General features: G+C 39.0%; 1 protein-coding gene across 2 annotated transcripts in view; it reads right to left on the minus strand.

Moving 5' to 3' along the window:
* Positions 1-255: 255 nt before the first annotated feature.
* Positions 256-27,770, minus strand: part of CYYR1 (cysteine and tyrosine rich 1) — a 153,506-nt gene continuing 125,991 nt past the window's right edge. Inside the window, exons 3-4 of one of the 2 annotated variants that reach the window (XM_045284638.1) lie at positions 22,133-22,290; positions 256-3,002 (exon numbers count right to left, since the gene is read on the minus strand). In XM_045284638.1, the coding sequence (XP_045140573.1) occupies positions 2,872-3,002; positions 22,133-22,290 (289 nt within the window). In that variant the 3' untranslated portion in view covers positions 256-2,871. Of the gene's footprint in view, positions 3,006-22,132; positions 22,291-27,770 lie in introns of both variants that reach the window. The other variant, XM_045284637.1, reaches the window with a different exon arrangement.

Consider the following 27,770-nt stretch of genomic DNA (forward strand, 5'->3'; position numbering starts at 1 on the left):
CCCATGTCAAGCCCATGCCTGTTGGATTACAATCTCTTTCTATAAGGTTTTCAATGGCTGTATTATTTGCCATAGACAACCACGTCTTTCTTCCGAGGTACTTCTAGTTGAATTAAAAATACCACCCCTTTTTTTTAGTGAGTGTTTACCTGTTCACAGTTGTGTAGTTGAGTGTTTCACTACAAAACAGGGAGGCTAAATCAGTAGTAAGGGAGGGTGAGTGAAAAATGAATACAAGACAACTAAAACGTAACCCTCATTACAATAATTTCTTTCATTTTATTGCTGGTTGTAAGCACTTTGGCCACTGGGAATATATAATCCATGAGAAATACATAAACCAAAACTGTCATGTCATGTACTATCCCCCCCGAGTATCATCTGTGGAAACAATCAGTGAACTCCCAAAGTCTATCCTGGTCACATGCATATTCATGTTATTGTGAAATGAAATACACAGAGTGAAATACTCATCTACTGTAGGGCTATGGGTTTGTGATATGCCTTAGGGAGCCTAGAAGCAGTGTGAGGAGAGATGGAGAGGGATGGTTCCTCTATGGCTAATGTTTGCAGAATATAGGAGGCACATAATAAAGGCTTATTGATGGCAAAGATGATGAGAATCCCATTCCCACTGCTCCTTTTCATCTAAATCTTTCTTAAGAAATGTGTGGGTCATCTGTAACACATTTCTGAAATTCAAGGAGGCTCAGGCACAGTAAATTATCTATCTGTAGTGTAACTGAGTATGATCATATGTGCAGAAGAGAGAGAGAAATGAAGCATATGGACTGTTAAAATTGTGCTAAAATCCTCATGTAAGTCAGGGACCCTTTCCCTAGAATAGACTGGAATCCTCGAATGATTTGGGTCTTTATAATTAAGAAAATGATCAAGGCTTAGAAACCCAAAGCCCTTCAAAACAAGTTTAGCCTTCAGATTTCACTGGCAGTTAGACTGTATTTCAGTCACATCAATGTATTTTAAATGGTGGAAGATGAAAATATGTTACTTGTATTAGCTACAAATATGGGAACTAAAAAAATATATTTTCAGACATTTCTTTTTATTGTTTTAGCCTATAAATTCTCAGTATCAATTGGGGAATTTTATTGAATTATGGTGATGATATTGATGAAATTTTTTTAGGTTTATTTATAAAAATGACGCAAAAATTCCACCATCTAGCCTTAATATTTAGTCAATATAAAAAATTTTAAATACATAAAAGAACTCAAGTGAAAATATAAATTTCAAGGTCATTTGCAGCAAAATTATGGCACATTTGAATTACTTATTAAAGCTTTTCTATTCAAAGGTAGGGAATTCATAAATCTTGCATTTTGGTCAAAGGAAAATCTTTGAAGTCAATATCTTAACCTTGCCATTAACGATGTAACTTTTTCTAAAGGCTAACTTATTCTTGTAAGAATCAAGGGGTAGTATAGTGTATTACATATTGGGCTGCTCATTTTGAGGTTAACACTTTGAAACCACCAGCTGCTCCTCAGAAGAAAGATGAGGCTTTGCACTCCCATAAAGATGTACAGTCTTGACAACCCACAGGGAAACGTTTACTCTGTCCAGTAGGGTCGCTATGAGCCAGAATGGACTCACTAGCAATGAGTTTGGGTTTTGGAGAGTAAAGTTGAGTGGAATTCCACAGAAGGAGTCTGGACCAAACAATAACTTTCTGGATTTTGTGTGTGTGTGTGTGTGTGTGTAAGTGTAGTGTACATCTTGCTCAAGTTCGAACCTTTTACTTTCTGATGTAAAGTCCAGTGAATATTTGAAGTATTACCATTAACTTTGAAAGTGAAGTATTTGTTACCTGTGGGACTCAATATGTATTTTAATCTTCACTGTTGGAATAATTTTTTATCATCATCTTCTAGATAAAGCTAGATGCTTTTTAGATGACAGTAGCTGGCTGGCATTGTCAAGTCCTTGGCTTTATGCAGTTGTTGAATCCTTTGATCCTTTCTTAGTGCTAAAATTTAATGGTTCAGATTCAACCATACCCGTGTATTCATTCCTGGAGGCAGAGAAATGTATCCCACATTGACCTAAAACAAGAGTCCTTTTTGCTTCCAATGAAGCCATCTATCATTTGATTTAGGGGTTATGTCTAGAGTATTTCTCTTATCAGATCACTGGGCTCTATTTGAGCAGTCCGGGTAACAGGGAGCTTCATGACCAGTAAGAAAGATCCAGTTATTCAAATGTTCTTTTGTATACTGAATCCAATGCCCTCCCTATAACATCCTTCCAGTGTCTCACACTGCACTGTATGCATGGCACATGCTAGGTTCTTAAGCACTCAGTGTATACTTATTAATGAAAGAAAGACTGGTTATTTTCATCTTAAAGATTTAAAGTTACCCAAAATAAAGTTGTTTCTGTAAGTTGAACCCCTTTCCTGTCCTACATGAGTGGACTTTTTTTCTCCCAGGATCTATTCCTCAAACAATATGCTTCTCAGATGTTTTGGCAATCTCATCACTCTTCTCTGAATGTGCTTAAATTGATCAGTAAGTTTCCTAAAAGTTGGTACACATGGACTCAAGCATAATACTCCACATGGGATCAGCTCTGAGTAAGATATTGCTGTTAGCTGCCATCCAGTGGGCTTTGACTCACGACAACCTTATTCATCACAGAACAAAATGTTGTCCAGTCATGAGCCATCTTCATTATCCAACTGAGCAGGGCAGAAAATCTTTATCTCTTAGTATGGACCTTCCACTTAAAATATTGTCTGAGCTCCAAATGTATTCCTTAAGGCAATCTTTTCCCATTCGTTTCTAAGACGAGGCATTTCTGTCCTGAGCAAGATCACCAATGGGCAGGCATTCTCCTCGGGAAGTAGGATCACTTTCTTGAATTGCCAGGATAAGGAGGAGGTGGTGACCGCTGGGCTGAAGCCTGTGGTGTTGCGGAGTATGGTGGAGGCAAATCAGCAGAGTATTCCATCTCGTGGTCATAACTATAGGGGGGCGGTGCTACTGGAAAAGAAAAGAGCAATATCATCATCATATAGCAAATATTTTAGTATCTACTGTTTCAGCCTACTATACTAGGTTCTTTAAGAGGGGACAATATTGTAACCTGTGTATTAGTCCGGGTACTTTAGAGAAACGAATCCACAGAAACTCATGTGTAAGACAGAGTTTCATATAAAGGGTAAGTGCACATCAAGAAAACATGCCAACCCACTGCTGCCCAAGCCCACAAGTCCAACATTAACCCATTAACCCATATGTCCCACACCAATCCACAAAGTCCTCCTCCATCTCACAAAACACACACTATGACGCCAACTGCAGGAGGAAAGCTGAGTCAGTGAACGTGTAAGCATCTCAGCGCTGGCAGGGGTCTCCACACGGCTGCTCCAGCACCCAGGGCTGCATCAGGGTAGGTCCATGCGGCTTCTCCTCAGGGATGTCTTGCAGGGAGTGAGTCTTGCCAGCTGAAGCAGGGAAGTGCTAAGGCAGATGCACCCTGGTGCAACCATCAGAAAGCAAGAGACCAGAGGACTAGAGGCCGGGCTCACTGAGCTATTTATCCCTCCGCCCTTCAATTCACCCCACATGTGTTTATCGGCCAGGTTGGCACAATAAACTTACTACCTCAGCCTGAAAGAAAGCTTAGTTTTGTTGGCTTGATTTAAAAATCAGGTTAATGATGTGTGTGCATGAAAAGGTGAGCGCTATAAAGGGAGCATATGTTCAGAAGTGGAGACTTGTGGAAAGCTTCTTGAAAAGATGATGGTGAATGGAGGGGGAGGTGCTACAGAGATGTTCAAGCATGAGAAAAAGCTCAGAAGCAGAAGACTGCTTTTGCTTTTTCAAAATGCACACATAAAGAAGAGAAATGAGGAAAGACATTGAGTTGTCTGATTGTATAATCATCGTGGTGAGCTTTGATGTTCACATAATGAGTGTGTGAACTGTTCGAATATGATATTGCCGAGAATAGGGTTCTACTTTTGAATAGGTCACTTTCAACAATATGGATCCAGATGAACCAAAGAAAAAAATGAGATGATGTGCTAGTTTATGCGAGAGATTCAAAAAGGCTCTTAGTGGGAATAGTGGTAGTTTACTGGTAGAATTCTTACCTTCTATCCGAGAGATCAGAATGCTCCTTCAAAGCGAGTTTGTTGAGACATTGTCTCACATACTTTAAACATGTTATCAGGAGGGACTAGTGTCGAGACTAGTCCATAGTGACAGACATCATTCTTGGTGAAGAGTCAGTAAGGAGGCGCATCAATGAGATGTATTGACACAGTGGCTATAACAGTGGGCTCAAATATAGCAATGACTGAGGATGACTTAGCTCTCTAAGCAGTGTTTTGCTCTGTAGTACCCAGGTCATTATGAGTTGGAACTGATTTGACGGCAACTAACAACAATGGCAACAATAACAACATAAAGAGAACAGATTCCATTTCTGGTCAACATACCTCATGCTCAGCCACCACTTGTCTGTGTTTGGAAGTTTACATCTTGTTCTGATGCTGAATAGATTTGAAGACAATTGGAGCTTCCAGAATAAGACAGACTAGGGGGAAAAGCTTGGTGATGCCTTATGAAAATGAGGAGATTAAAAGCTTTTGGATCATAATGGTCTGACCTGGAGCTGATTGTGGATATAGCTCAGGGTCAGTAAGTGTGTAATTTTGTTGAGTACTGGGTCTACATGAGTTGGGGAGTGGCTCCACAATAGTCAATAACAACAAGAATATAGCAATGAAGGAGGAGGAGGAGGAGGAGGAAAAGTTAACCACGATAGCCTCTTAGTAACAAGGGCTTAGTCGGTGACTGGATGTGGGAGATAAAAGAAAGTGCTGGGTTATTGGGCTCCCAAGACTGGAAGGGTGGTGATTCTCTTATAGAAATAAGCAAGCTGATTTGGGGATGAGAATAATGAGTTTATTTTGGAAATTAAAAAAAATAATATTTTACAGTATTATATGTGAAGGGAGCTTCAAAAAGTTCTGTTACCATTTGATTCCATTTTCCATGAAGATTTTGAAACTCCTTTGTATTGGTGTTTTTTAAGCAGTTTTATTGACATACAACTGACAGAAATGAAGGAGGACTTGGATGTCTACTTCCGAGGAACTAGCTGCTGATCACCTTATGCACAGTTCTGGATCATTGTCAGATACTGAAGGTCTAAATGAGTGGAAGCAGAACATTCTCAGTGATAGGGCTGGGATGGGGCACTAGCATCTGAGTGTATTCAGCATCTGAGAGAGCAAGCGTTGCTTTCTCTGAGTGGAGTTGACTATGATGATGTGAGTGGGGTAGCCTGGGAAAGTGGAGCCTTCAGAACTGTCATTTGCTGATGGGACACAAAAGGAGCCCCAGCTGAAAAATATGCTAATGATAAGAGCTTGGAATGTGCTAAGTGTGAACTTAGGAAAATTGGAAGTCATCAAAAATGAAATGGAACACATAATGATTGATATCCCAGGCATTAGTGAGCTGAAATGGACTGGTATTGCCATTTTAAATCAGGAAGTAATATGATTTACTTTGCTGGGATGACACAATCAAGAGGAATGACACAGGGAATTCAGGATAGATAAAGTCCTCTGGACAAATAATGAGAGTAGCAATGTCAGGAAGGTAGGGGGGAGGTTGAGGGAGAATGGGGAACCCCTCCCCCAGCCACACACACCCAGGGGGATGAAAAACAGAAAAGTAGGTGAAGGGCGACAACGGTAAAAAAAAAATTATAAGCCATCAAGGGTTCATGAGGGAGAGAGGGTGGGGGAGGAAGGGAAAAAATGAGGAGCTGATACCAAGAGCTCAAGTAGAAAGAAAATGCTTTGAAAATGATGATGGCAACATATGTACAAATGTGCTTGGCACAACAGATGCATGTATAGCTAGCTTGTGATAAGAGCTGTAAGAGGCCCCAGTAAAATGATTTTTAAAACAAAGAGGATGATGTGACATTTACTGTCAAAAAGACATTGCAAAGTCAGTCTTGAAGTACAAATCTTTCTGTGATAGGATTATAGCTCTCAGCATTCAAGGAAATCCAATCAACATAAATATGCAAACTTATGCACCCCACAAAAGCCAGTGGCAAAGAAATTGAAGAACCTTACCAGCTTCTTCAGTCAGAAATTGGTCAGACATGCAATCAACTTGCATTGGTAATTACTGGTGATTGGAATGCAAAAATTGGGAGCAAAGCGGAAGGAACAGCCCTTGGGAAATATGGCCATGATGAGAGATGGAGATTCCATGATAGACTTTTGCAGGACCACCATCTTGTGCGTAGAAAGTATATATATTTTCAACAGTATGAAAGTGACTGTACACGTGGACTTCTCCAGATGGACTAGACATAAATCAAATTGACCAAATCTGTGGGGAGAGGTGATGGAGAAGCACAGGATCAGCAGCTAAAACCAGGCCACGGACTGGCTGTGGAACAGGCCATCAATTGCTCCTATGTAAGTCTAGGTTAAAGCAAATTACTGTAACACAAGTCTATAAAAGCCGAATTACCAGCTTGAATCTACCCTACCTAACTTTTGAAAGCATATCAAGAAAAGATTTAATGCATTGAACACTAATGACACAAGACCTGATGAGCTGTGGGAGGACATCAAGAACATGATTCATGATGAAACTCAAAGGACAGGAAGGAAAAAAAGAGAAGATCCAAGTGGGTGTCAGAAGAGACCCTGAAACTAGTTCTTCATCATATTATTGTTGGTAGGTGCCATCAAGTCTGCTCTGACCCATAGTGAGTGACCCTGGTCACAACAAAATGAAACACTGCCTGCTCCTGCGCCATGGTCACAATTGTTCCTATGCCTGAGCCCATTGATGCAACCATTGTGTCAATCTCTCTTGTATAGTGACTTCCTCTTTTTGCTGCCCCTCCACTTTACCAAACATTGTATTCTTCCTTCTCCAGGGACTGGTCTCTCCTGAGAATATGTACAAAGTACATAAGACAAAGTTTTGCCATCCTTGCCTCTAAGGAACACTCTGGCCTTTGTCCAATTCAGATTTGTGCTTCCTCTCTTGACCAGAATAGCAGTTCTTTGAGCCACTAACTGCTCTCCCTCAACTGAGAGGATGTGAGGAAGTCAAACTGAGTAACCCCAGCAGAGAGCACCTGCAGCCCGGAATTGGGTGGGCTGTTCTTCGGTACTGCTCTGGTGAGCCAAAGTTTCAGAAGGATCATGGCCTTGAAACCCCATGGAGCAGTTCAACGCTATACACATGAGCTACAATGGATTCAATAGGAATTAAACGGGTCTTAGTGTTGCAAATAAGTCTCCAGTGGGTTGATCAAACTCGTGGTAAAGGACAAACTCATGGTAAAGGGCCTGTGAATCATACAGCAAGAATGAATTATAGCTTTCCCTCTGTTCCATCAGAATACCTCCTTGACCCTGGGAGGCCAGGCTACTGCAAATTCTCTTTTCTACGGCAACGTAGCACTCCTGTGGAGTTAAAAATGCACATGCCTTCTCCATTACACCCACATTTCTGCTTCATTATGCTTAGGAGGACTTCGATAAAAGAGATTTATAGTGAAATTCATCTGAGCCAAGAAATACAACCCAGCAGCTTCCAGGTAAAATAGGAAGTTACCTCTGGATACCCATTCAACTGCTTCTTACAAGCATGTGACTCTACATTGTTTTCAGGTTCAAACATTTTCCTGTCTCCCACTTGAGGAGCATATTCTGACTTCCAGGGCATTATTTTTTGTCATAAAGCCATAGCATGTATTTATGCACTGGTAACAAAGCATTTATATTTTCCATCTGCATAAAAATTCCTGGAGCATACTTCAGCGAGAATCCCTATGGTTTATACAGCTGCAGGTTGAATATGAAATGTTAGCTAAAACATAATTTAAAAATTTAAATTATATAATCATATAATTTAAAATTTTTGATAAAGTAGCCATATAATTCTGAAGACTTTTTTTATTTTGAGGATGAATCATCATGAAATAAACATGGAATTGACTCAATGGCAGTGGGTTATCTTTAATAATATTAGCTGGTGGAAGGCATTTTGACATGAGACTGTGGATGATACTATATTTTTTTCCGTTGTAGAAAGAAACAAATTAAAAAAAACTCTTTGAATTAACAGTTTTAAATTCTGAAATAACATTAAGAAGTTTATGTTTATTTCCACATATAAATCATGTATATATGAAGTTGGAGCCATGGTACTTTGAAATTATTTCATAACTGATATTCTATAACTTAATTAAATATTCATTAGTGATGCTTAGATTTTATGTCAACTTGTATCTGTGTGAAGGCAGGGGTGGAGTCCAGCCTATCAATTAGACTACAAGCTAATGCTGTCTCCTTGGGGGTGTGGCTCATGATAAGGGATGCTGTGGAGAACTTCTCTCCTTCCCCTATCCTTCCTGCTTGACTGGATCCTGCATCTCAGGTCTGGAACCCGTGCCCGTGTGGCTTCCTAACCCTGGGAATTGTCAGGGCCCTACTGTGTCCCATGCAACTCTGAACCCATTAATCTGTGGTCTCTTAGCTTTCCACTTTATTTTCCTGCTTCATCAGCTAACAACTCTATGAATTCAGAGGGGCCTCCAACTAGCACCTGATCCATGAACTTGCGTTAGATTAGGCTGGGCTGCTTCCTTGATATAAATCTATTTCTTGATATAAAGTTCTTTCATATATACAAAGTTATTTCTTATATAATATAGATATAGATACCTATAGATAACACTGAAAAATTTTATCATTATAATTATATGTTTGTGTATGTCCTAGTTTTGTTTCTCTACATAACTCAGTTTTACACACCACTTATCCTCAATATCTGATTAAGGAGTTCCTGATTAGTGCGAGCAGTTAAATGCTCTATTGTTAATCGGAAGGTTGGAGGTTTGAATCCACCCAGCAATGCCATAGGAAACAAAGAAACAAAAAGCCCCAGGTGGTCTCTTTCTGAAAAAGTAGGCAGTGACTGGGAGCACAGCTCTACTCTGACTCACACAGCTAGCCACGAGTTGTTTCTTCATAGAACATTGAGATTATTGGGGTGTTATGCAAGGTCAGCAGTCCAAACCAGCCACTCTGAGGGAGAAAGATGAAGCTTTCTACTCTCAGAAAACCGCCAGGGACATTCTTTGTCCTGCTTTGTCCAGGAGGGTTTGCATGTGTGTTAGAATTGACCTGAAGGCAGTAAGTTTTATGCAGCAAAAGGTTTATGTCTATTGCTTACATGAGAACTTATTGTGGGTTCAAGCAAGATGAAATCTTTGGCAACTTCAATCTTTTCACCATTTATCCTGATGTTCGTTATCCATTGGTCCAGTTGTGAGTACTTTTATTGTACATGTTCTTTGCACTGAGTTGTAATAGTCCTTGATCTTCATCAGCAAGTTTTCCATGTTGTCCTGGCTTTTAGCAAGTAAAATGGCATCATTTGTGTATCAAAGTTATTAATAAGCTTTCCTCCAGTCCTGATAACTTGTATTTATTCATGTAGCATAACTTCTCTGATTATTTTCTCAGCATACTAATTGAATAGGTATGGTGAAAGGATGCAACCCTGATGCACATGTTTCCTGATTTTAAAACACGTAATGTTCCTTGGTTCTATTCAAATGAGGGTCTCATGGTCCATGCAGAGGTTCTACATCAGCAAATGAAGTGTTCTGGAATTCCCATTGCTGTCAATGCTATCCACAGTTTGTTATGATCCACAGTCCAGGGGTCCTCAAACTTTTTAAACAGGGGGCCAGTTCACTGTCCCTCAGACCCATTGCAGAGCTGGGCTATAGTTTTAAAAAGAGCTATGAACAATTTCCTATGCACACTGCACATATCTTATTTTGAAGTAAAAAAACAAAAGGGGGAAAAACACCCGGAGGACCAGATAAATGTCCTTGGCGAGCCGCATGTGGCCCGCGGGTTATAGTTTGAGGACCCTTGATCCACACAGTCAAATGTCTTTGCATAATCAATAAAACAGAGCAAATATCTTTCTTGTATCCTCTGCTTTCAGCCAAGATCCATCTGACATCAGCAATGACATCCCTCGTGCTGTGTCCATTTCTGAATCCAGGTGGCTGCATTTCTGGCAGTCTCCAGTATGTTAATGTACTGCTGCAACCATTTTTGAATTACCACCAGCAACATTTTACTTAAATGTGTTATTAATGATATTGTTCAATAATTTCAACATTCTGGTTGCTCACCTTTTTTTGGAGTGGGTATAAATATCAATCTCTTCCAGTTGGCTGGCCAGGTAGCTGTCTCCCAAATTTCTTGGCATAGACAAATGAGTGTTTCAAGAGCTCTATTAGCTTGTTAAAACATTTCAATTGATATTCCTCAATTCCGGGAACCTTGTGTTTTTCTATATCATTGTTTTTGTTATCATATGCTACCTCTTGAAATGGTTGAATGCAGACCAGTTCTTTTTGGTACAGTGACTCTTTATTCCTTCCATCCTCTTAGAATGTATCAAATTCAAATCTACCTATTCACTTCCAATGAGTTCTCTCTCTTTTTTACATCACCCTTGGGACTTATTTTTTTAAAAGATAATCTCTACCATTATTGTTTATTATTCTTTTAAATGATATTTAGGATTAGTGTATTCTAAGAAAAATTACTGTGAATTATGGTGATTTTGAAATGAAACTATGATTCAATTTAGAAGGTACTGAAATGGTGGCAGTGTATGCGGCTTGGTTTCTGTTTTTCCTCATAGAGTTAATGGATTACGATATATATGTCTTGAATCTCAAATTAATCACCTGTGTTTTGTGTAGCTTGGCAAATTTCTAGAAGAACTTCATTTTTATCATTGTTAGAAAATGGATTCAAATTCCTGTTTCATGTGGTTGGAGAAAATTTTAGTTGTAGAGTGCTCAATATATGTTTCTGTTTGCTATTAGTTCAATGAAATCAATGGCACTTAATAACAGCAACATACTTTTCAGCACTGTGTAGGATCTTCAATCAGTGTTGGGTTTCTTCATTTTTTTTCTTAATAAGTTATTATGTAATAGTAGTGAATTTTGTCATTACTGCATTTAGATACTTCATGATATGTCATATAAATATGTTGTTTTGTTAGTTGCTTTTGGCTCAGCTCAGTTCATGGTAACTGTGTGTCAAACAGAAGGAAATACCCCTTAGTCCTGTGGTATCATCTTGATCATCCATATATTTGAGTCCACTCCTGTGGCTTTTACTAACCTAGTAAACAGAATTTACTAAACCCTGATTTGTTCTAAACAATATGCTGGGAACTTTGCACACTTCATTTCTCATCCTTACACAAGCCCTGGAGTGTTGGTTATTGCTAGTGTTTATTACTGCTACTGATTTCTATCTATTTTTATCAATGTAGTATTTTATGCTAGTTACTGAATTTGTCATCTGTTGGTATTCTCAGTCTTTAATTTCCTATTCATAAAAAGATAACACCTGCAAATAATGATCTTTAGGATCTGCAAATTGAAATCATCTACACAGTTCACTCTCCATTAACATCACTGTAGTATCCCACTGACTTCATCAACATAACTATTTTAGGAACATCTTGCCCAGTAAGATTCATTCCAGGAAGTATGTATTGTTTATTCGAGGGAACTTCTGAAAGACTTCATCAACTCTTCAACAGAAAACATCAAATGAGAGATTTACGTTTGATACTCTTTGGCACTCTGCTTCTAAAGTTTATTTTTCTGTGCCCACTAATTCTAAACTATTAGATCATGATCTTTACCCAATCCTAAGGCAGGTATTGAAAGACCTACTTTAAGCGAAGCTTCTGAACCTTTTGTCCTCCGTACTCTGAGATACGACTAAGCTGCTGTCCAGCTCATGTTCCTCAGAGAGATTTGTCTTATCAACAGGTTGTCTTGGTGATATTTTTAGGGGAGTCAATATTTGACATTGTTCTATTCTGAAGACTTATATTTCTTTTTATTTTTCACTTTATTGCATCGCACAGAACTTAAAAATAATACTAAAATGTTTTTAAATGCAGGCATTTTTTCGCCATTAATTTGTTCCATGTTAGGATTGAAATTTCACCTGTGTTTCCTAGTAAAATCTCTTGTTGAGTGTTACTTTGTAATGGGTAGTCTGTTTTATGCTAAGGAGGTATACATGCATTCCTTTCTGTACATGTGTGTGTGTTTTCCAAAAGGATGTTAAAGAAAGAATGGGTATTGAATTTTAACAATTTATTTTTGTCAATTGTGAAGATAATATATTTTCTTTTGAACTAAGAGATCTCTTCTTTTATTCTGTGTTACAGAGAAAAGATTCCCCTATTTAAAAAATATAATGTATGTGTCCATATTTTGAAATTTTAATCTCTATTATTGAATGATTTTTCTGGTATATTTATCAGATCAGAGAACTAAAGTTATATTACTTTTTAACATAAATGAGGTAGCTTCCCAATGTTTCCCTGTCTTTAAGAGCAGTTTAGACAACATGAGGATAGACTGACTAGATCACCTTTCTTGGTAAAGTTGACCTTCTTTGATCCAAGGTCAATGTGAGGATTTAAGACATGATTTTCATATATTAGAAAAATTTTGAGTTCCTTCTATCAAATTCCAACCTAAAATTAACACTCACTTCACATTTGGTATAGGCTACTAGCACAGGAAGCTACTAGAATGGTAGCCCTTTCTATGATCAGCAAGCCTAGACCAGAGATGTTCTTATGATGTCTGGCTCATCGAGAAGGAGCACTGGCCAGCATGTTAATTTGCATACTGCTGTCCCTGTGACAAGGACAAGCTCACAAAACACCCTTCATTGTAGATCTTTAACTGTGGACGGCTTTTCACAGCGAATCAAAACATTTTTCCTAGCTCTCCCAGCCCTTTCAGGGTGCTCTGTGAAACACGAAATCTGTCATCTGAAAAAGGCCTCTGTATCTTCCCCCTCCCTTTCTTCCCTTCACCACATTTCTGTAACTCAGAATATGAAGAAGTTATCTTGTTACTCTTCCTATTTTCTCAAAGAACTGTGCAAGCTATCTCTGAGGGTGGAACCAAATTCACTTCCCTGTGCACTCTATTTTAAGCCTGATTTTCCACAAGGGTTTCTTCTTTTGTGGTGTTCTCCTACGGAGCATTTTTCTTCTCTCTCCCACATCCTACGAACCACAGGCCTGGGGATGCACTGCAGTTCTCTGTACTTTCCATGTCCATTTCCCAAACTATTGTCTATTCTCTTCCTCCAAAAACATCATCGCCTCTGCAGCATATGCCACTTTTCAAAGATCCTTGTTCTCAATGGCGGTGGTTTTCTCTGCCTTACACCCGTTCTCACTGAATATCGAGTACAGGGCCCAGTGCTGTGCTTGCCCTCAGGACTTCTGATATTATCCTTGGTGCTCCATGCAGTGCTGCTCCTTGAATGCTTAACTGTCACTGTTCTTCCTCTCCAACCACCCATCTGTCAGTTGGCCCCACTGTAGTGACATGTGTTGCTATGATGTTGGCAGCTGTGTCACCAGTGTTTTGAATAAAGCCAGGTCACTCATGATGGGCAGGTTCCAGTCGTACTTCCAAAGCAAGGCAGTCTAAAAATACAGTCCGATGATCTATTTCCAAAAGCTAGAAAATGAAAATCATAAGTATCACAACAGAATATTGTTTAACAGTGTTGGAAGAGGAGCGCCTCCTATATTGGAAGAGCCTTAAAGTACCCTGTATTTCACACAACAGTGGACTCCAGCTTATGAAATATTTGAAGATGGCAGAACTGGAAAGCATTTAGCTCTGCTTTATGGGATTGCCATGAGCTGGAGCTAATCTAATGGCCATTAACAACAACAATTCTGTTTTTTAACCTTGTCTTAATCAATAATGACCCTAATTTGTAAATCAGACCATTCACCTTTAATTCTTCTAGAACACCATTCCACTAAACCTTTTTTTAACCTTGCTTTCTCCTCTCATTCCTGGTAACTATGAAAGGATGTTTCTTTTTTTGTCATTTTTGACTTTTAAAAATAGTAGTCTCCTAAAATATTCTTACTTCTGTGATTGATTCATTTCACCCAGCACAATGTCCTCCAGGTTCCTCCATGTGATGAGGTGTCTCAGTGGTTCATGTTTAGTCATCTTTTTCCCGTTAGGTGTATGTGCCCTAGTTTGCTTATCGATTTTCCATTGCTGTGCATTTGGACTGCCTTCATCCTCTTGCAATCGTCAGTAGTGCTGCAGTGAACACGTGTGTGCAGCACTCTTCTTTAGCATAGAGAGCTAGTAGTGGGGCTGCTGAGTCATATGGCATCTCTATTTCCAACTTTTTATGAAGCATTATACTGTTGTTTTCTCCATAGTGCTTGTACTATTATAAAAACCCACCATCAATTTATGAGGGCTCCAGTCTCTCCACCTCCTCACAAGCATTTGTTGTTTCCTATATTTTTGAACTTCACAATTAATGCTGGGGTGAGATGATATGTCATTGTTTTATGTTTTTATTTGCTTCTCTTGAATGACTGTTGATGTGAGCATATCTTCAAGTCCTTCTTTGCTGAAGCGTCTGTTCCTATCCCCTGTCGATTTTTGATTAGTATTGATCTTTTTGTGGTTGAGATGTTTGAGCTTTCTATACATTTTAGAGATTAGTCTCTTGCCAGATATATTATTATCAAAACATTTTTTTCCAGTCTGTGAGTTCTTTTTTGACTTTTTCAATAAGATTTTTTCCCCCTCCATCAACACACACAGTATTCACTGGTGGCATTGTTTATTGTATAAACCAATCTAATAGTTGGATAAAAGTTGACCAATGAAAGTGGCTTCAGTGCCTTGTTGAAAAGCAATGTTAGAGTGATAGGCTTGGCAGTGTTTCTAGTGCCGGCTTGTCCAATAAATCTTCCTATTTCTAGTGAAATTTTAGTTTTGTTGTATCTAGAATATGACAGATAATGCTTTTATCTGGAATCTTCTATTGAGTCCTTATCAGAGCAGCCTGGCACCATCTAGTCCTTCTGGTCTCAGGCTACATGAGGCCATGGTTCACAGGGGCTATCAGTCCTGTGGACTAGTTTCTTCTTTGAGGCTTTGGCTTCCTTCACTTTCTTTTGTTCCAGACAAGCAGAGATCAACACTTTTATCTTAAATAAGCTGTCACCTTTTTGTTTATAATTGACCTTTGTGTCCCTTATGACTATGGTTTTGAGCCCTCATGCCCAGAGACTCATTCCTTCCAGATGTGGAGATATGGCTAAAAAGTTTTCATAAATTTGCTCCTGAAAGCTCCCCCCACATTCATACCTACATATTTGCAGCATACACACACACATACACTGTCAAAAACATTAAAATAGTGGACATTGGGCCTCAACTCAAGTACTCCCTTAACAAAAGAACACTTTGTTCTAATAATCCAGCATTCTGTGATGCTCACCTTCCCAACACAATTGCTGAAGACAAAATGGGTGCATAAGCAAATTTGGTGAAGAAAGCTAATGGTGCCCTGCTATCAAAAGATATAGTGTCTGGGGTCTTAAAGGCTTGAAGATAAACAAGTGGCCATCTAGCTTAGAAGCAACAAAGCCGACATGGAAGAAGCACACCAGCATGTGTGATCATGAGGTGTCAATGGGATCAGGTATCAGTATCTAAGCCTCAGAATGAAACCATATCCAAGGTGAATGGGGGATGGGGGGGCGGGCGGCGGTCATAGAGTGGAGACTCAATGCCCATCTATAGACAATTGGACAAATCAGAGGAAAGAGATGAGCCAATTGAGCCAGCCAGGGTACAGTATAACACTGATGAAACACACAATTTCCCTCTAGTTCTTTGGTGCTTCCTTCACCCCACTATCAAGACGTCAATTCTACCTTACAAATCGGATTAGACCAGAGCATGCATATTGCTACAGATAAGAGCCGCAACACAGGGAATCCAGGATAGGCAAACCCCCCAGGGCCAACAAGGAGAGTAGAGATACCAGGAGGATCAGGGGAGGGTGGGAGGAGAAAGGGGGAATTGATCCCAAGGATCAAATAGAACCCCCTCCCAGGGCGACAAATAATGGCAATATAGGTGAGGGGCGACAGAGGACTATGTAAGATATGGTAAGATATGGTTTGTGAGGGAGGACGGGTGGGGCACGGAGGGGGGATAGATGGGGAGCGGATATCAGGGGCACAAGTGGGAAGAGAAAGCTTTGAAAATGATGATGGTGGCATGTGTGCCAATGTGCTTGACACATTGGAGGAATATATGGATTGTGATAAGAGATGTAACAGCCCCCAATAAAAGTATTTAAAAAAAATAGTGGACATACTTCTACTCTTCCTTTCATACCTATTCAGTCTGTGCATCTATCTAGGTTTCTACTCATGGATACCAGTTATTTCAGTATTGTGGGTATATAAGAACTTTTGCTTCTGTTATCGTTAACTCTTACAAACCCCCATTGTCTTCTCTTGTTTCCATAGTTTTTGGGATTTCCTTTTTAAACTTTTGGTGCACATAAGTGTCTAATTTTTAGGAGGACTACCTAGTCTGTCTTCTGTTTGGACATTTTTAGTTATGTTTGATAGTATATTTATGACATACGTAAGAGGCCCTAAGGTTGTCCCTATTCTTTCTTTGATGGTCTTCATAGTTTCAGTTTCTGCATTGGGTCATTGATCCATCTTGGTGTTTTTTGTTTTAGTTTTATGATGTGAGATATGGGTTCTATTTCGTTTTCCTGCAAATGGAGATCTAGTTTTGCTAGCACCATTTGTTAAAAAGGACTATCTTCTCCATTTAATATATTCCAGCTCTTTGTCAAAGATTAGTTGTATATAGGTCATCCCATCATATCAAGTAACTCATCTGGATTTTCAATTTCCTGATGGCCCTTTTAAACTGGTGTCTCTTCCTTAGCATTTCCATGCCCTTCTTATTCAGCTTAGTTTTATGGTGCATCACTAAAATCACTCCTTTGCATCTAGTATTAACTCCTGTAGCTCTTTCTCTCTCAGTTGTTTGACCAAACCCTAACTTTGATTAACTCCAACACTTTAGCTACCCTAGGACTGAGAAAAAAGCACAGGCATACTTACCGAGCTCATATTCCATAAATGACCACATTCTCAAATATGGTGGCTATTGACATTATTTAATACTTTAGGAATTTCACTTCTGTACCCTCTGAGATTACTATTTCATATTTTCTCCAATCTCCTTAAACCTCAAATGGCTCTAAACTCTCTTTACTGTCAGTAGATGGCATGGGTCTTTTTGAACTGAGAAAATGGACACAATTAGAACAGAGCATCCTCAGAGCTTCCTCGCCAAGCATCTGTTACTGGATCTGTGCTGTGCCCTCCTTTCTCCTCCTGACAATGCTGTTCCTGAGTCCATCTGAGATGGCCCTCTCCTTGGGCATTGGAGAATCCCATTCTTCCACGGATTGAACAGCACCATTTTCAATAACCCCCTCAAGCTTCCGACTCTTCAGTTGGATCTTTCCTTTCCCTACACTGGCAAAATGCAAGATAGTTCATGGAAAAATAAAGCAACTGGATTCCAAGCCCACTCCGATTTTTTCTTCCCTTATGTAGTAAAACTCCATAAGATTCTATATGTGCAATTTCTTCTTCATCATGCAGTATTTTCATAAGTGCTTTCATAGCTTTAATTGTATACGTATAATTAATATGGCAGCAAAGAAGGCATTATGTCACTTTCAGGAAATCTATAGCCTCAGATGTACTGAAAAATCTTTCATAGGCGAAGCCTTGACCATACTCATTGCATCTATTTTCTTTCTCTCCAATATGAGTTATGATTTAAAGGTGAGATCATGTTCCGTCACGATGGCTACAGAGAGTTGCTCCAGTATGCCTTTTTTTGTTTTTGTGTTTTATTGTCAAGCACATTTGCACATATGCCGCAACCATCATTTTCAAAGCATTCTCTTCCCACTTGAGCCCTCCCTCATGAACCCGTGATAAGTTATAGATGACTTTTTCCATATCTTGCATCATCCTCTGTCACCCTTCACCCACTTTTCCATTATTTGTCCCCCTGGGAGGGGTTCTAGGTGGATCCCTGTGATCAATTCCCCCTGTCTCCCCCCACCCTCCCTTAACCCTCCTGGTATGTCTACTCTCCTTGTTGGCCCTGAGGGGTTTATCTATCCTGGATTCCCTGTGTTGCGGGCTCTTATCTGTTGCAGTGTGCATGTTCTGGTCTAATCAGATTTGTAAGGTAAAATTGCCGTCATGATAGCGGCGTGAAGGAAGCACCAAAGAACTCATCTCTTCCCGGTGACCCCTCTGTGAAGGGATGTCCAATTGTCTACAGATGGGTGTTGGGTCTCCACTCCATGCCCCACCCACACCCCCATTCACCTTAGGTATGTTTTTTTTCCTTCTGGATCTTAGATGCCTGATCCCTGATCCCATCAACAACACCTTATGATCACACAGGCTGCTGTGTTTCTTCCATGTGGGCGTCGTTGTTTCATATGACTTTTGATGAGTAAACAAGTTACATATCATATAAAATAATTTTTTTTCACCCCTTTCCACGCCTAGTATGAATATATGGGCTTCCTTTAGTATGAGTACGACTATGGGTTTTGTGGGCTGTAATGAGATTTGACTTGTACACAAAAGCCTCTCAGTTTGAGCACACGTACTACTAAGTTTGCCCTCATTTGTGAACTCAGTGCTGCAGGTTTTGATTTCCTAATGAAGCATTTGCAAGATCTTTTAAAGACTACAAGCAGGGTGTTTTCTTAGAATTCCTGGGTTTTGGTTTGTTAGAAGTTTTCTCCCATGAAGGTCAGGCTGTGAACTCCACGCCAGCATACGATATAAATGACTTTGTTTTCCTCAGAGTATCATGCCCGAAAGGGCTTGATGTTCTTCTGACCCTCTTTGGGGACACTAATTTTGATCATCTGTGAAAGATGCTGCCTGATTCTCCACTGTGCAGTTACTAACAAAATATCTGAATCAAATAATTGGCCACAAAAATACCTTCTTCATCAGCAAACACCTTTCCCCCACCCAGCTTTTACATATTTTGATAATTCTTTCAATCTAAAACTCCTTTGAATATTTATCAGTTAACATTATTTTATAAGAAAGGCTCATCTCCTCCATTATTTGTCTATTTACCTATCTTTATTTCTATAATCTATTTATATCCCTATTTTATATATTATCAGGGTACTCATAATACCTCTTAAATTTTATTTTTTCTTGATAACATTGATATTCTTTGCTTTCTTTTTTGGTTAACATTTGAATTTTCTATCTCTGCCAAACCTATTAATTTATTTCTTTTTAGTATTTTCTTTTAGTAGCTAAGTTTCATTCAAATCTAGTGTTTAATATGTTCACTTTCCATTGCTGATACTGATATTCTGAAAGTAGTAGAAATGCCCAGCAAGACTAGACAAATAATTCTTATTATTTCCAAATAATAATGTTTTCCAAAATAATTAAAATTAAAGAGGTAATTTGTTCGTTTTACCTAAAATATAGCGATGGAAGGGATTAAAACTTTTACTTTGAAATGTCACTGTCGATAAAAGGTCAGGGTCAAGAGTGGCAGCTGACTCGTTTTTGTTTTGGGTGGTGGTTGTTTTCTCCCTAATGTTGAGTAATAATGACTGCCATGGCGGGTCTCCACTGAGTACTTCCACCAAAGGACAGAGAACCTTGGCGAAATGATTTCCTCCTCATTTACTTGGCCTTCAGACGAGGCTATACAGTAAGTTGATTATCTTCATTGTCACAGGGTTATCTAATTAATGTGAGTGAAAAACATTTTGTGCTTCCACAGATGAAAGATTTGGAAATCATTCAATGCTATTATGTGCTATTTTCTTATTCTTTAAGTAAAAGCTTAATTAGTGACTTTGAGAAGGAAATGAGAAGCAATCAAGCACATTATGTTTTGGAAGATTCATCTTTCTACAGTAAAAATGCTTCCGCCATGAGGTTCATTATGTCCCGTGCATAATTCAGTTCCCAGAACAACAATGTATTTACTGAGAATGCAACATGCCACTGAGATCTGCCAGTATAAATGATACCACTATAAAGTTGTACAAACGTTTTTCCATGCACAAAATAGAAACCTCAAACCCAAGGAAACCCAAAACCTCATATTAAAATAGCAACATTTCATATTTTCTAATTGAAGCAGTGCTACCTTGTCTTTTAGGGTTGCTATGTGTTGTAATTGACTCACTGTCAAGCAACAACAATCACAACACGACGCTCTAATTTTACGAAAAGATTTAGACATACAAAAGGGTGAAATAAAATGTGAAATAAAAACCTAAACTCACTACCATCAAGTCAGTGCCCCTGCTGAATCCTAGGGCCCTGTTATAGGACAGGGTAGAACTGCCCTGTGAGTTTCTGAGACTGTAACTCCTATAAAAATAGTTTCAAACATGAGAGAGAGAGCGAGAGTGAGTGAATGGTGAAGCTAATTAGGTACAACTATACACTTGTGGGATTCGCTTCATTGGTTCATGGTTTCATGAGACTACCAGTCAATTGGCCTAACACTGATTTTAGAGTTTCTGATCTACTCCCAGTCCTGTGAGTAGTGCCCAGGGTCTAATGTAAGCTTGCAAATGGTCATTTAAGATAGGAAAATTGATCTCTATTTACCTGGAGTAGCAAAGGAAAAAAGAGACCCAGGAGTCAGAGAAGAAACTAGTTGCTTCCATAAACTCCTGCCTCCTCTGCCAAAAGGTCGAAAGAATTACATAGTGCAAGCAACTATTGACAAAGGCTTGATTAAGGACTCAGTAGATGAAGCTTGATTAAAGGGGGAAATAGGTAGGGCACAATTTCAAATTTCTTGCAGAATCCAGCCTTAATGGGCCCACTGAGGTGGGAGGAAACGCCCTGTTATCCTCAGAAAATCTGTAACCTTGACCTGAAACTATCCCTTGAAGTGCTCTTCAAACTACATAATAGTTTAGCCGAATTAGTAAAGAATGCTTTCCTTGAACATTTTGGTCTTTGAAAACATCATCTGGTATCAGACCAAACTGCCACCAGTCACTCTAAATCACAGATGTGTGTTCTATGGGTCACGGAGTATGTCAATGGTGGTGAAATAACGTGGGGTGAGATGAGGATGGTGATACAATGTGAAGAATTTCACCACTGGCATTGAAACGGACATGTCGAAATTATTGGATGAGGATATGATTTGCTGTGCATATTTTCAGTGGAAATAAAATGTAAAGATAATGTTCTAAAAACATTTCTCTTAATTACGCTATTCTAATCAAACAAAAAATATGGACTGTAATGTAGAGAATTCCCTGCCCACCTGTTTCCCTTTCCTCTGTTTGTGCACTGGGTTCCAGGTTGCTGTCGCTCTGGTTAGATGCCCTGGAATCCATTTCAACTCATAGCGATCTTGTGTACACAGCAGGCAGACACTGCCTCTTCCCATGTCATCGTCATAATTGTGTAAGCCCATTGCTGCAACCGTGTTATGAATCCATATCACTGAGGCTTTTTCTCACTCTGACTGACCGTCTACTTACCAAACATGAAGTCCTTTGTCAGAGATGGGTATATCCTGATAACATTACTGGATTTTGTGAAACAAAGTTCACAAATATTTGACACGTTATTAATATATTACTTTTGTTCCTCCTTGGAAATTTTAAAATTAGGTTAAGGTCATATCCTTTTCAGAAAGGGGAACATATCAGAGTTTTCTTCAGTACTTTTTCTCAAGACAGATATATCTATTGAATCAGATGCTAGCTTACTCAGACACATAACTTACATTTTTACTAGAGTCATTTGCCAGAACTTGCTGGCATGTAGACATAGTGGACGTGAAGTGTCTATCTTAACTCTTGACTGATGAGAAGTTGTAGTCTTTGAGAATAAGAATATCTTCAAATATGAAATGGGTTTTATACTTGTATCTAAGTAACCTTTGCTCCAAGTAGGAAGTTTCCATCTACGTTTCCTTAGCAATATCCTACAAACTTGATGATTGTTTCAGTGGCAGCCTTTAGACTTCTCTTCTCATTACAAGCAGGAGAGCACAACTAACCAATCTCACCCCCTTTAGAAGGCATAACAAGTGTGCTTACCAGGGTAGGAGGAGATGGCATTGATGTGGGTGGTTCTGATGACACCCACCCGGGTCCCACGGTTGTTCTTCATGCACATGCAGATGCAGATGGCAATGCCCGCAATGACGCCCATGATAAATACAATGCCAAACACAATGCCGGCGATGGCAGTGCCCCTGGAAAAGAAAAACCAAAGTGCTCTGATTGAAAAGGTTGCTAATGATTCTTCATTAGCGACAATGAAGCACTTTAAATGTAGTCCCTGACTACATGGCACAGCACATGTCCTTAGGTATACGTATATTTTCTGTATTTTAATATGTAAGGAAAAGTTTAAACCATTAGGGGATCCACTTTCAGCAAAGTTTAGCCATCATCCAGTTTCTGGTTTTAAAAATTAATGTATTTATTCAGAGCACAATTTTACACTTATGCTCTTTAAATAATAATAATAATTACAGTTCTGCTGTGAGATGTTATGATAGGCTTGGTAGTACTTAAACAGCAATGATTATATCTATTGTTCATTGATTATATGTATTCAATGAAAACAACTTGATAAATTGCCAAAATATTAGGTACAATTTAGCATTTATTTCTCATTAAAGCTCTTTATAAAGTAGAATAAGAACATTTCTTCCTTCACAAAACAAAACAAAATATCCTCTTTGACTATTACCCAGAGAATAGGCTGACAAACAAGCATTCCTAATAAATTCAAGAACAATGTAAGTCCAACCTCTATTTCCATTCACGTAGTTTATTCTAGTTCCCTAGGAAGTTCTAATTCTCGTAACAAAGCTGATAAAGAACAAAAAATTGCACGAGTCATTATTATAATGATTTGTAGACAATGTTATTTGCAGGAGTCTAAATTTATCCAGTATTTTGAAACACAATGAGGGACTGCTTATCAAAACGTTAATTTTGAGCAGGTAGTACATTTCTAGTAATGATTCCTAAGGAAATTGTGCTCATTGTGCAAAAGTAATGTAACAAAGATGGCTATCAAAGTGTTCTTGGCAACAGCAAAATGCTTAAAATACCCTAAGGGGGTTGATACAGAATAAAAAAATTGATGCCTTCATAGAATGAATCATATACAATGGATTAAGAAGGATGAAGATGTCGACTTGGGTTGAAGTGACTTGTTGCAGATCCATAATTAATGGTATTTCTACAAATGGAAAAGCTAGTCAACATGAAAATACTAATGTAAAAAGGTACCACTGAGGTAAAATTGTTTTACATATCAGCATTCAGAAAGTGTGTGTAGTAGTTATTGGGTAGGCATGGGTGAAAAAAAATTCTAAATTTTGCTTTCACTTGAAGCACCCATTTTAAAATCTCTCAACTATTTCTTCTGTTACTTTGCTCCATGTTCTGCAATAATATGGTTTCATTTCTTTAAATTAATTTTTATTTTTTATGTATTATGTATTGGCCTCCTCTTACCTTATTTTGGAATTTAAATTGGTCAAATTTTCGTAACTTTATTTCTTGTTAAGTCAAAGCATTTTGTACATTGCACAACGTTTCTCAGGAATAAAAACAAATTTAATGGAACACAATTCGCACACCCTACAATCCTCCCATTTAAAGTACAAATTCAACGGTTTTTAGTGTACTCTGAGAACCATGAAGCCATGGCCGCAGCCAACTCTACAGTCTCTTCATGGCCACAAAGAAACTCTCTGTGTCCTTGATAATGTCTTGCTTTGCCTTCTTGACTATCTTTTCTTATTTCTGATAATACTGATTCTATATATTTGAAACTTCCTCTGTTTCCGGATTTTCCTCTGGTCCTTCTAGGTTCCCCTTTATTAATGATTTAGATCTCTCTCATGTTTGAAGTGTTCTTCAACTGTCCACTGATCCTTAAACGCTCTCCTATTAAAAAACAACACAAAACCCAAGTCCAAATCAAACCCACTGCTGTCGAGCCCTTTCCCATCCGAGCCTATAAATCTCTATGGGAACAGGAAGCCTCATTTTTCTCCCACTGAGTGGCTGGTGGGTTTACCATGCATAGAGTACCCAGTGCATAACCCACTGTAGCACCTGGGCTCCCTATTTAAAATAAGTAAATAAATATATAAATAAGAGGCATTTAAAAAGCAGCCTGGGAGTTTAATGGGAAGAACTTGAATAACAACAGAGGACCCTTTGAGGGGTACATAGATCTTTTCTTTGTAACTGTTCACTTTTCTCCATTAAAAAATTCCTCTGATATCATAGGTGGAGACCCTGACCCTGTCTGCCAGTGTTCTGTGGGCTGCAGATTCATCAAGAAAATCCCACACTTTCACCTCACAGACTCACTCTTTTTTTCCCTTGTGACTGGTGCCTTTCAGGCTTACCTCTGAAGACTTCAAACTCAAGTCTTCAGAAACAAAATCTTTGGGGTTTAAAAGCACAGCCCCCGGAACTCACTTGCCTGGCTATCAATGGGTAACTCTAAGCAAGTTATTCAACGTCTCCTTGCCTTAGTTTTCTTATGACATGAAGGCCAGCTTGGAGTTTATTCGACTATCTTCTCAAATTTCACATCATGTAATACTGGTGCACATGAATTTATTTACCAAATACGTATATTTTTATTCATGGTATTATCTGAGCACGTGCTCTCTATGGTTTTAGGACATGCCCCTGTTTCATCCATATCTTTTGGGACCACACGAGTCTACAGGTCAGAAAGTGTGGGATTTTGAACAGGGAAAACCACATGTACTATACACTGTATGACACTTCCAGGACTAACTAGGAAGGCACACGGGGCATTTACAATGTTGTGGTGAAGTAGGGATTTCTGGAGTGAGTGGAGAGTAACTGAAAAAATAGTTCCAAGTTCATTAAGGTCCCAGTATTGCTACAATGATAGAAAACATTTTATTTTCCAGAGTTCTGTGAAGCTTTCGGAATTGGAGATAAAGGAATGGAAACTTCTATTTGTATTTTTAGGAGTCCTTAGGTGGCTCAAAGGGGCCCTGGTGGTGTAGTGACTTTGAGTTGTTCTGCTACCCATAAGGTCAGCAGTTCAAAACCACCAGCCACTCTCGAAAAATGGGTCTTTCTATTCCTGTAAAGCACTGCAGGCTTGGAAAATCACAGAGAGGGTCCACCCTGTCCTGCAGTGTTGCTATGAGTTAGCATCACTTGAAGGCAGTGATTTCTTTTGTTTTTACGGTGGTTCAACTACTGAACATCAAAAGATGGGGCCCTTGGACCCACCCCAAACACCTTAGCAGACAGGCCTGCCGATCTGCTTCTGAAGGTCCCCCTTGAGAATCGTAAGGAGCAGTTCTACTATGCACATGGGAGATCCCCCTGGGCAGGAGTCAAATCGATGACAATCCACAACCTGTGATTTTTCAGGGGATATTTTCTCCGTAAGATTTTTTTCCCCAACAGCGTAGGAAAATAAAATATCACTAAACATTCCAACAGACACCTTTAAAATATTCCTACCTGCATTTTCACCTTCTCATTGGATTATGAAGAGGGACTAGAAGACATATTGGATGTCTTGCTATTAGTAATCAAAGAATGACAGCATCTCACAACTATATAAATGCAGGCATGCTTGGTTTCATTGCACTTCGCTTTATTGAGCTATGCAGATACTGATATTTTACAAATTAAATGTTGTGGCAACCCTGTGTCAAGTGAATTTGTCAGCTTCATTTCTCAATTGCCTGTGATAGCTCCTTTGTCTCTGTGTCGCATATTGCTAATTCTCACAATATTTCAAACTTTTTCAAAATGTGATCGCACCCTTATCAGACTACATACGGCACATTGTGAACCTAACTTTTGTACACACCAGGAAATCAGACAATGTGTGTGACTCAACGCAATGTTTACTTTATTGATCTGGAATCAAAGGTGTAAAAAATCTTTTCAAGGAAAAAAATATCTATCAAAGGAGATAATTTGAAACAAGAAAACTAAAAATCACCTGGAAATGTCCTTTTCATTACAATTTTCAGGTCTAGGTGAGATTAGAGAGTTTAATTTATGTTCCAGAAATAATCAATGGCCCAATTATTCAGGAACAGAGTCTCCAAAGCGTGGGTTATGAAAGCTGTTAAGATATCAAATTGGGACATATTTATATTCATTATTTCTTGTTTCAAAAGGAGGAAAGAAGAAAAATGAGCCACATCTTGTTTCCCTGTTGACAGCTCCAGCAAAAGTGCCTGCCTGTTCGGTCAATAACGAGGCTGCAGCTCACGTGCAAACGGAGCTCATCGTATTAAGTCATGGCTTTGGTGTCCTTGACCCTCGGATCCCATTAGCAATGGTGAATTTGTTGTCGAAACAGTGGCAAGTATAAAATTTATAGCATTATTTACTCTGCTGTTAATTAAAAAAAATAACAAACTAAGGGGCCTCCCTGCATATACATTACTTGGTTTAGTCCACTGTTTCAATGAGAGAACTTATTAATTTGAGAAAGTTGGCAACATAAAAGCTTCAGAAAACTTTAGGTAATGTATTTTTCCAGGTAATATGTTTTAGATAGTGTATTTATCTGTTTATCTTTGAAAAGAGTCTGTATGGTTTACTTTTTAAAAACTTTCATTTTGAAATCACCATAGAGCCATAGGAAGTTGTGAAAAGAGTAGAGCTGGCCTATGCGGCCCTTCATCCAGGTTCCCTCATTGGTTACCCCTCAGACGATTAGCGTTCTACCAACACAGGAAAGCGATGTTGGTATAAATTAAGTTCTATGCCATTTTCATTACATGTGTAGGTGTATATAACCACTGTAAGCCAGGTACATAGCCTTTCCACCACCACAGATATTTCTGTTGTGCTATTTTTTTATTTACCACTTCTCTGTCATTTTGTGATGATGTGGGCATTGCTGTGATGCTGGAAATTGTGCCACCAATATTTCAAATACAAGCGTCGTGACCCACAGTTGGCAGATTGCAGGGGAGCTTCCAGATCAAGACAGACTAGGAAGAAAAAGTCTGGTGATCTGCTTTCAAAAGTAGCCAATAAGAACCCTAGAAGATGAGTCCTCTAGCTTAGAAGTCACTCAGAATGCACGCTGGTCTAAACAGTTGATGCGAGCACACTAACAGTCATGGAGATAGGGGCGAACTAGGCAACATTTCAGTCTATTAGACATTTGGTTGTCATGAGTCACTGTCAACCTGACGGCAACTACCAACAACAATAAGCAATGAATTTTTATGATTATTCATTATAGCAGATGCCTCTTTACTCACTTTAATCCAGAAGTGGGCAAACGAAGGCCATGGGTCAAAGGTTTTCTATAAATAGTTTTATTTGAACAGTCACACCAGTTTGTGTGTTATTAATGGCAGTTTTAGCAGATTTCTGGTGGTGTAGTGGGTTACACAGTTGCACTGCTAGTTATAAGGTCAGCGATTTGAACCCACCCACCACTCCACAGCAGAAAGATGATGCTTTCTACTCTTGTAAAGTTTTACAGTCTTGGAAACCCGCAGGAGCAGTGCTACTCTCTCATATCGGGCCACTTGACTTTCTGTAACCACATCGATGGTAGTGAATTTGAGTTTTGGATAGTGTGGTAAAGCAGAATTCCCTAATATGGCTCTGCTATCTATGTCACCGTAACTCTCACCCAATGATGGGGCGGGGCTATGCAGCTAGGGCATGT

Source organism: Echinops telfairi, unplaced genomic scaffold, assembly GCF_000313985.2.
Source record: "Echinops telfairi isolate 266 unplaced genomic scaffold, ASM31398v2 ScPeMD7_7469;HRSCAF=8507_0, whole genome shotgun sequence".
Classification (NCBI taxonomy): Eukaryota; Metazoa; Chordata; class Mammalia; order Afrosoricida; family Tenrecidae; genus Echinops; species Echinops telfairi.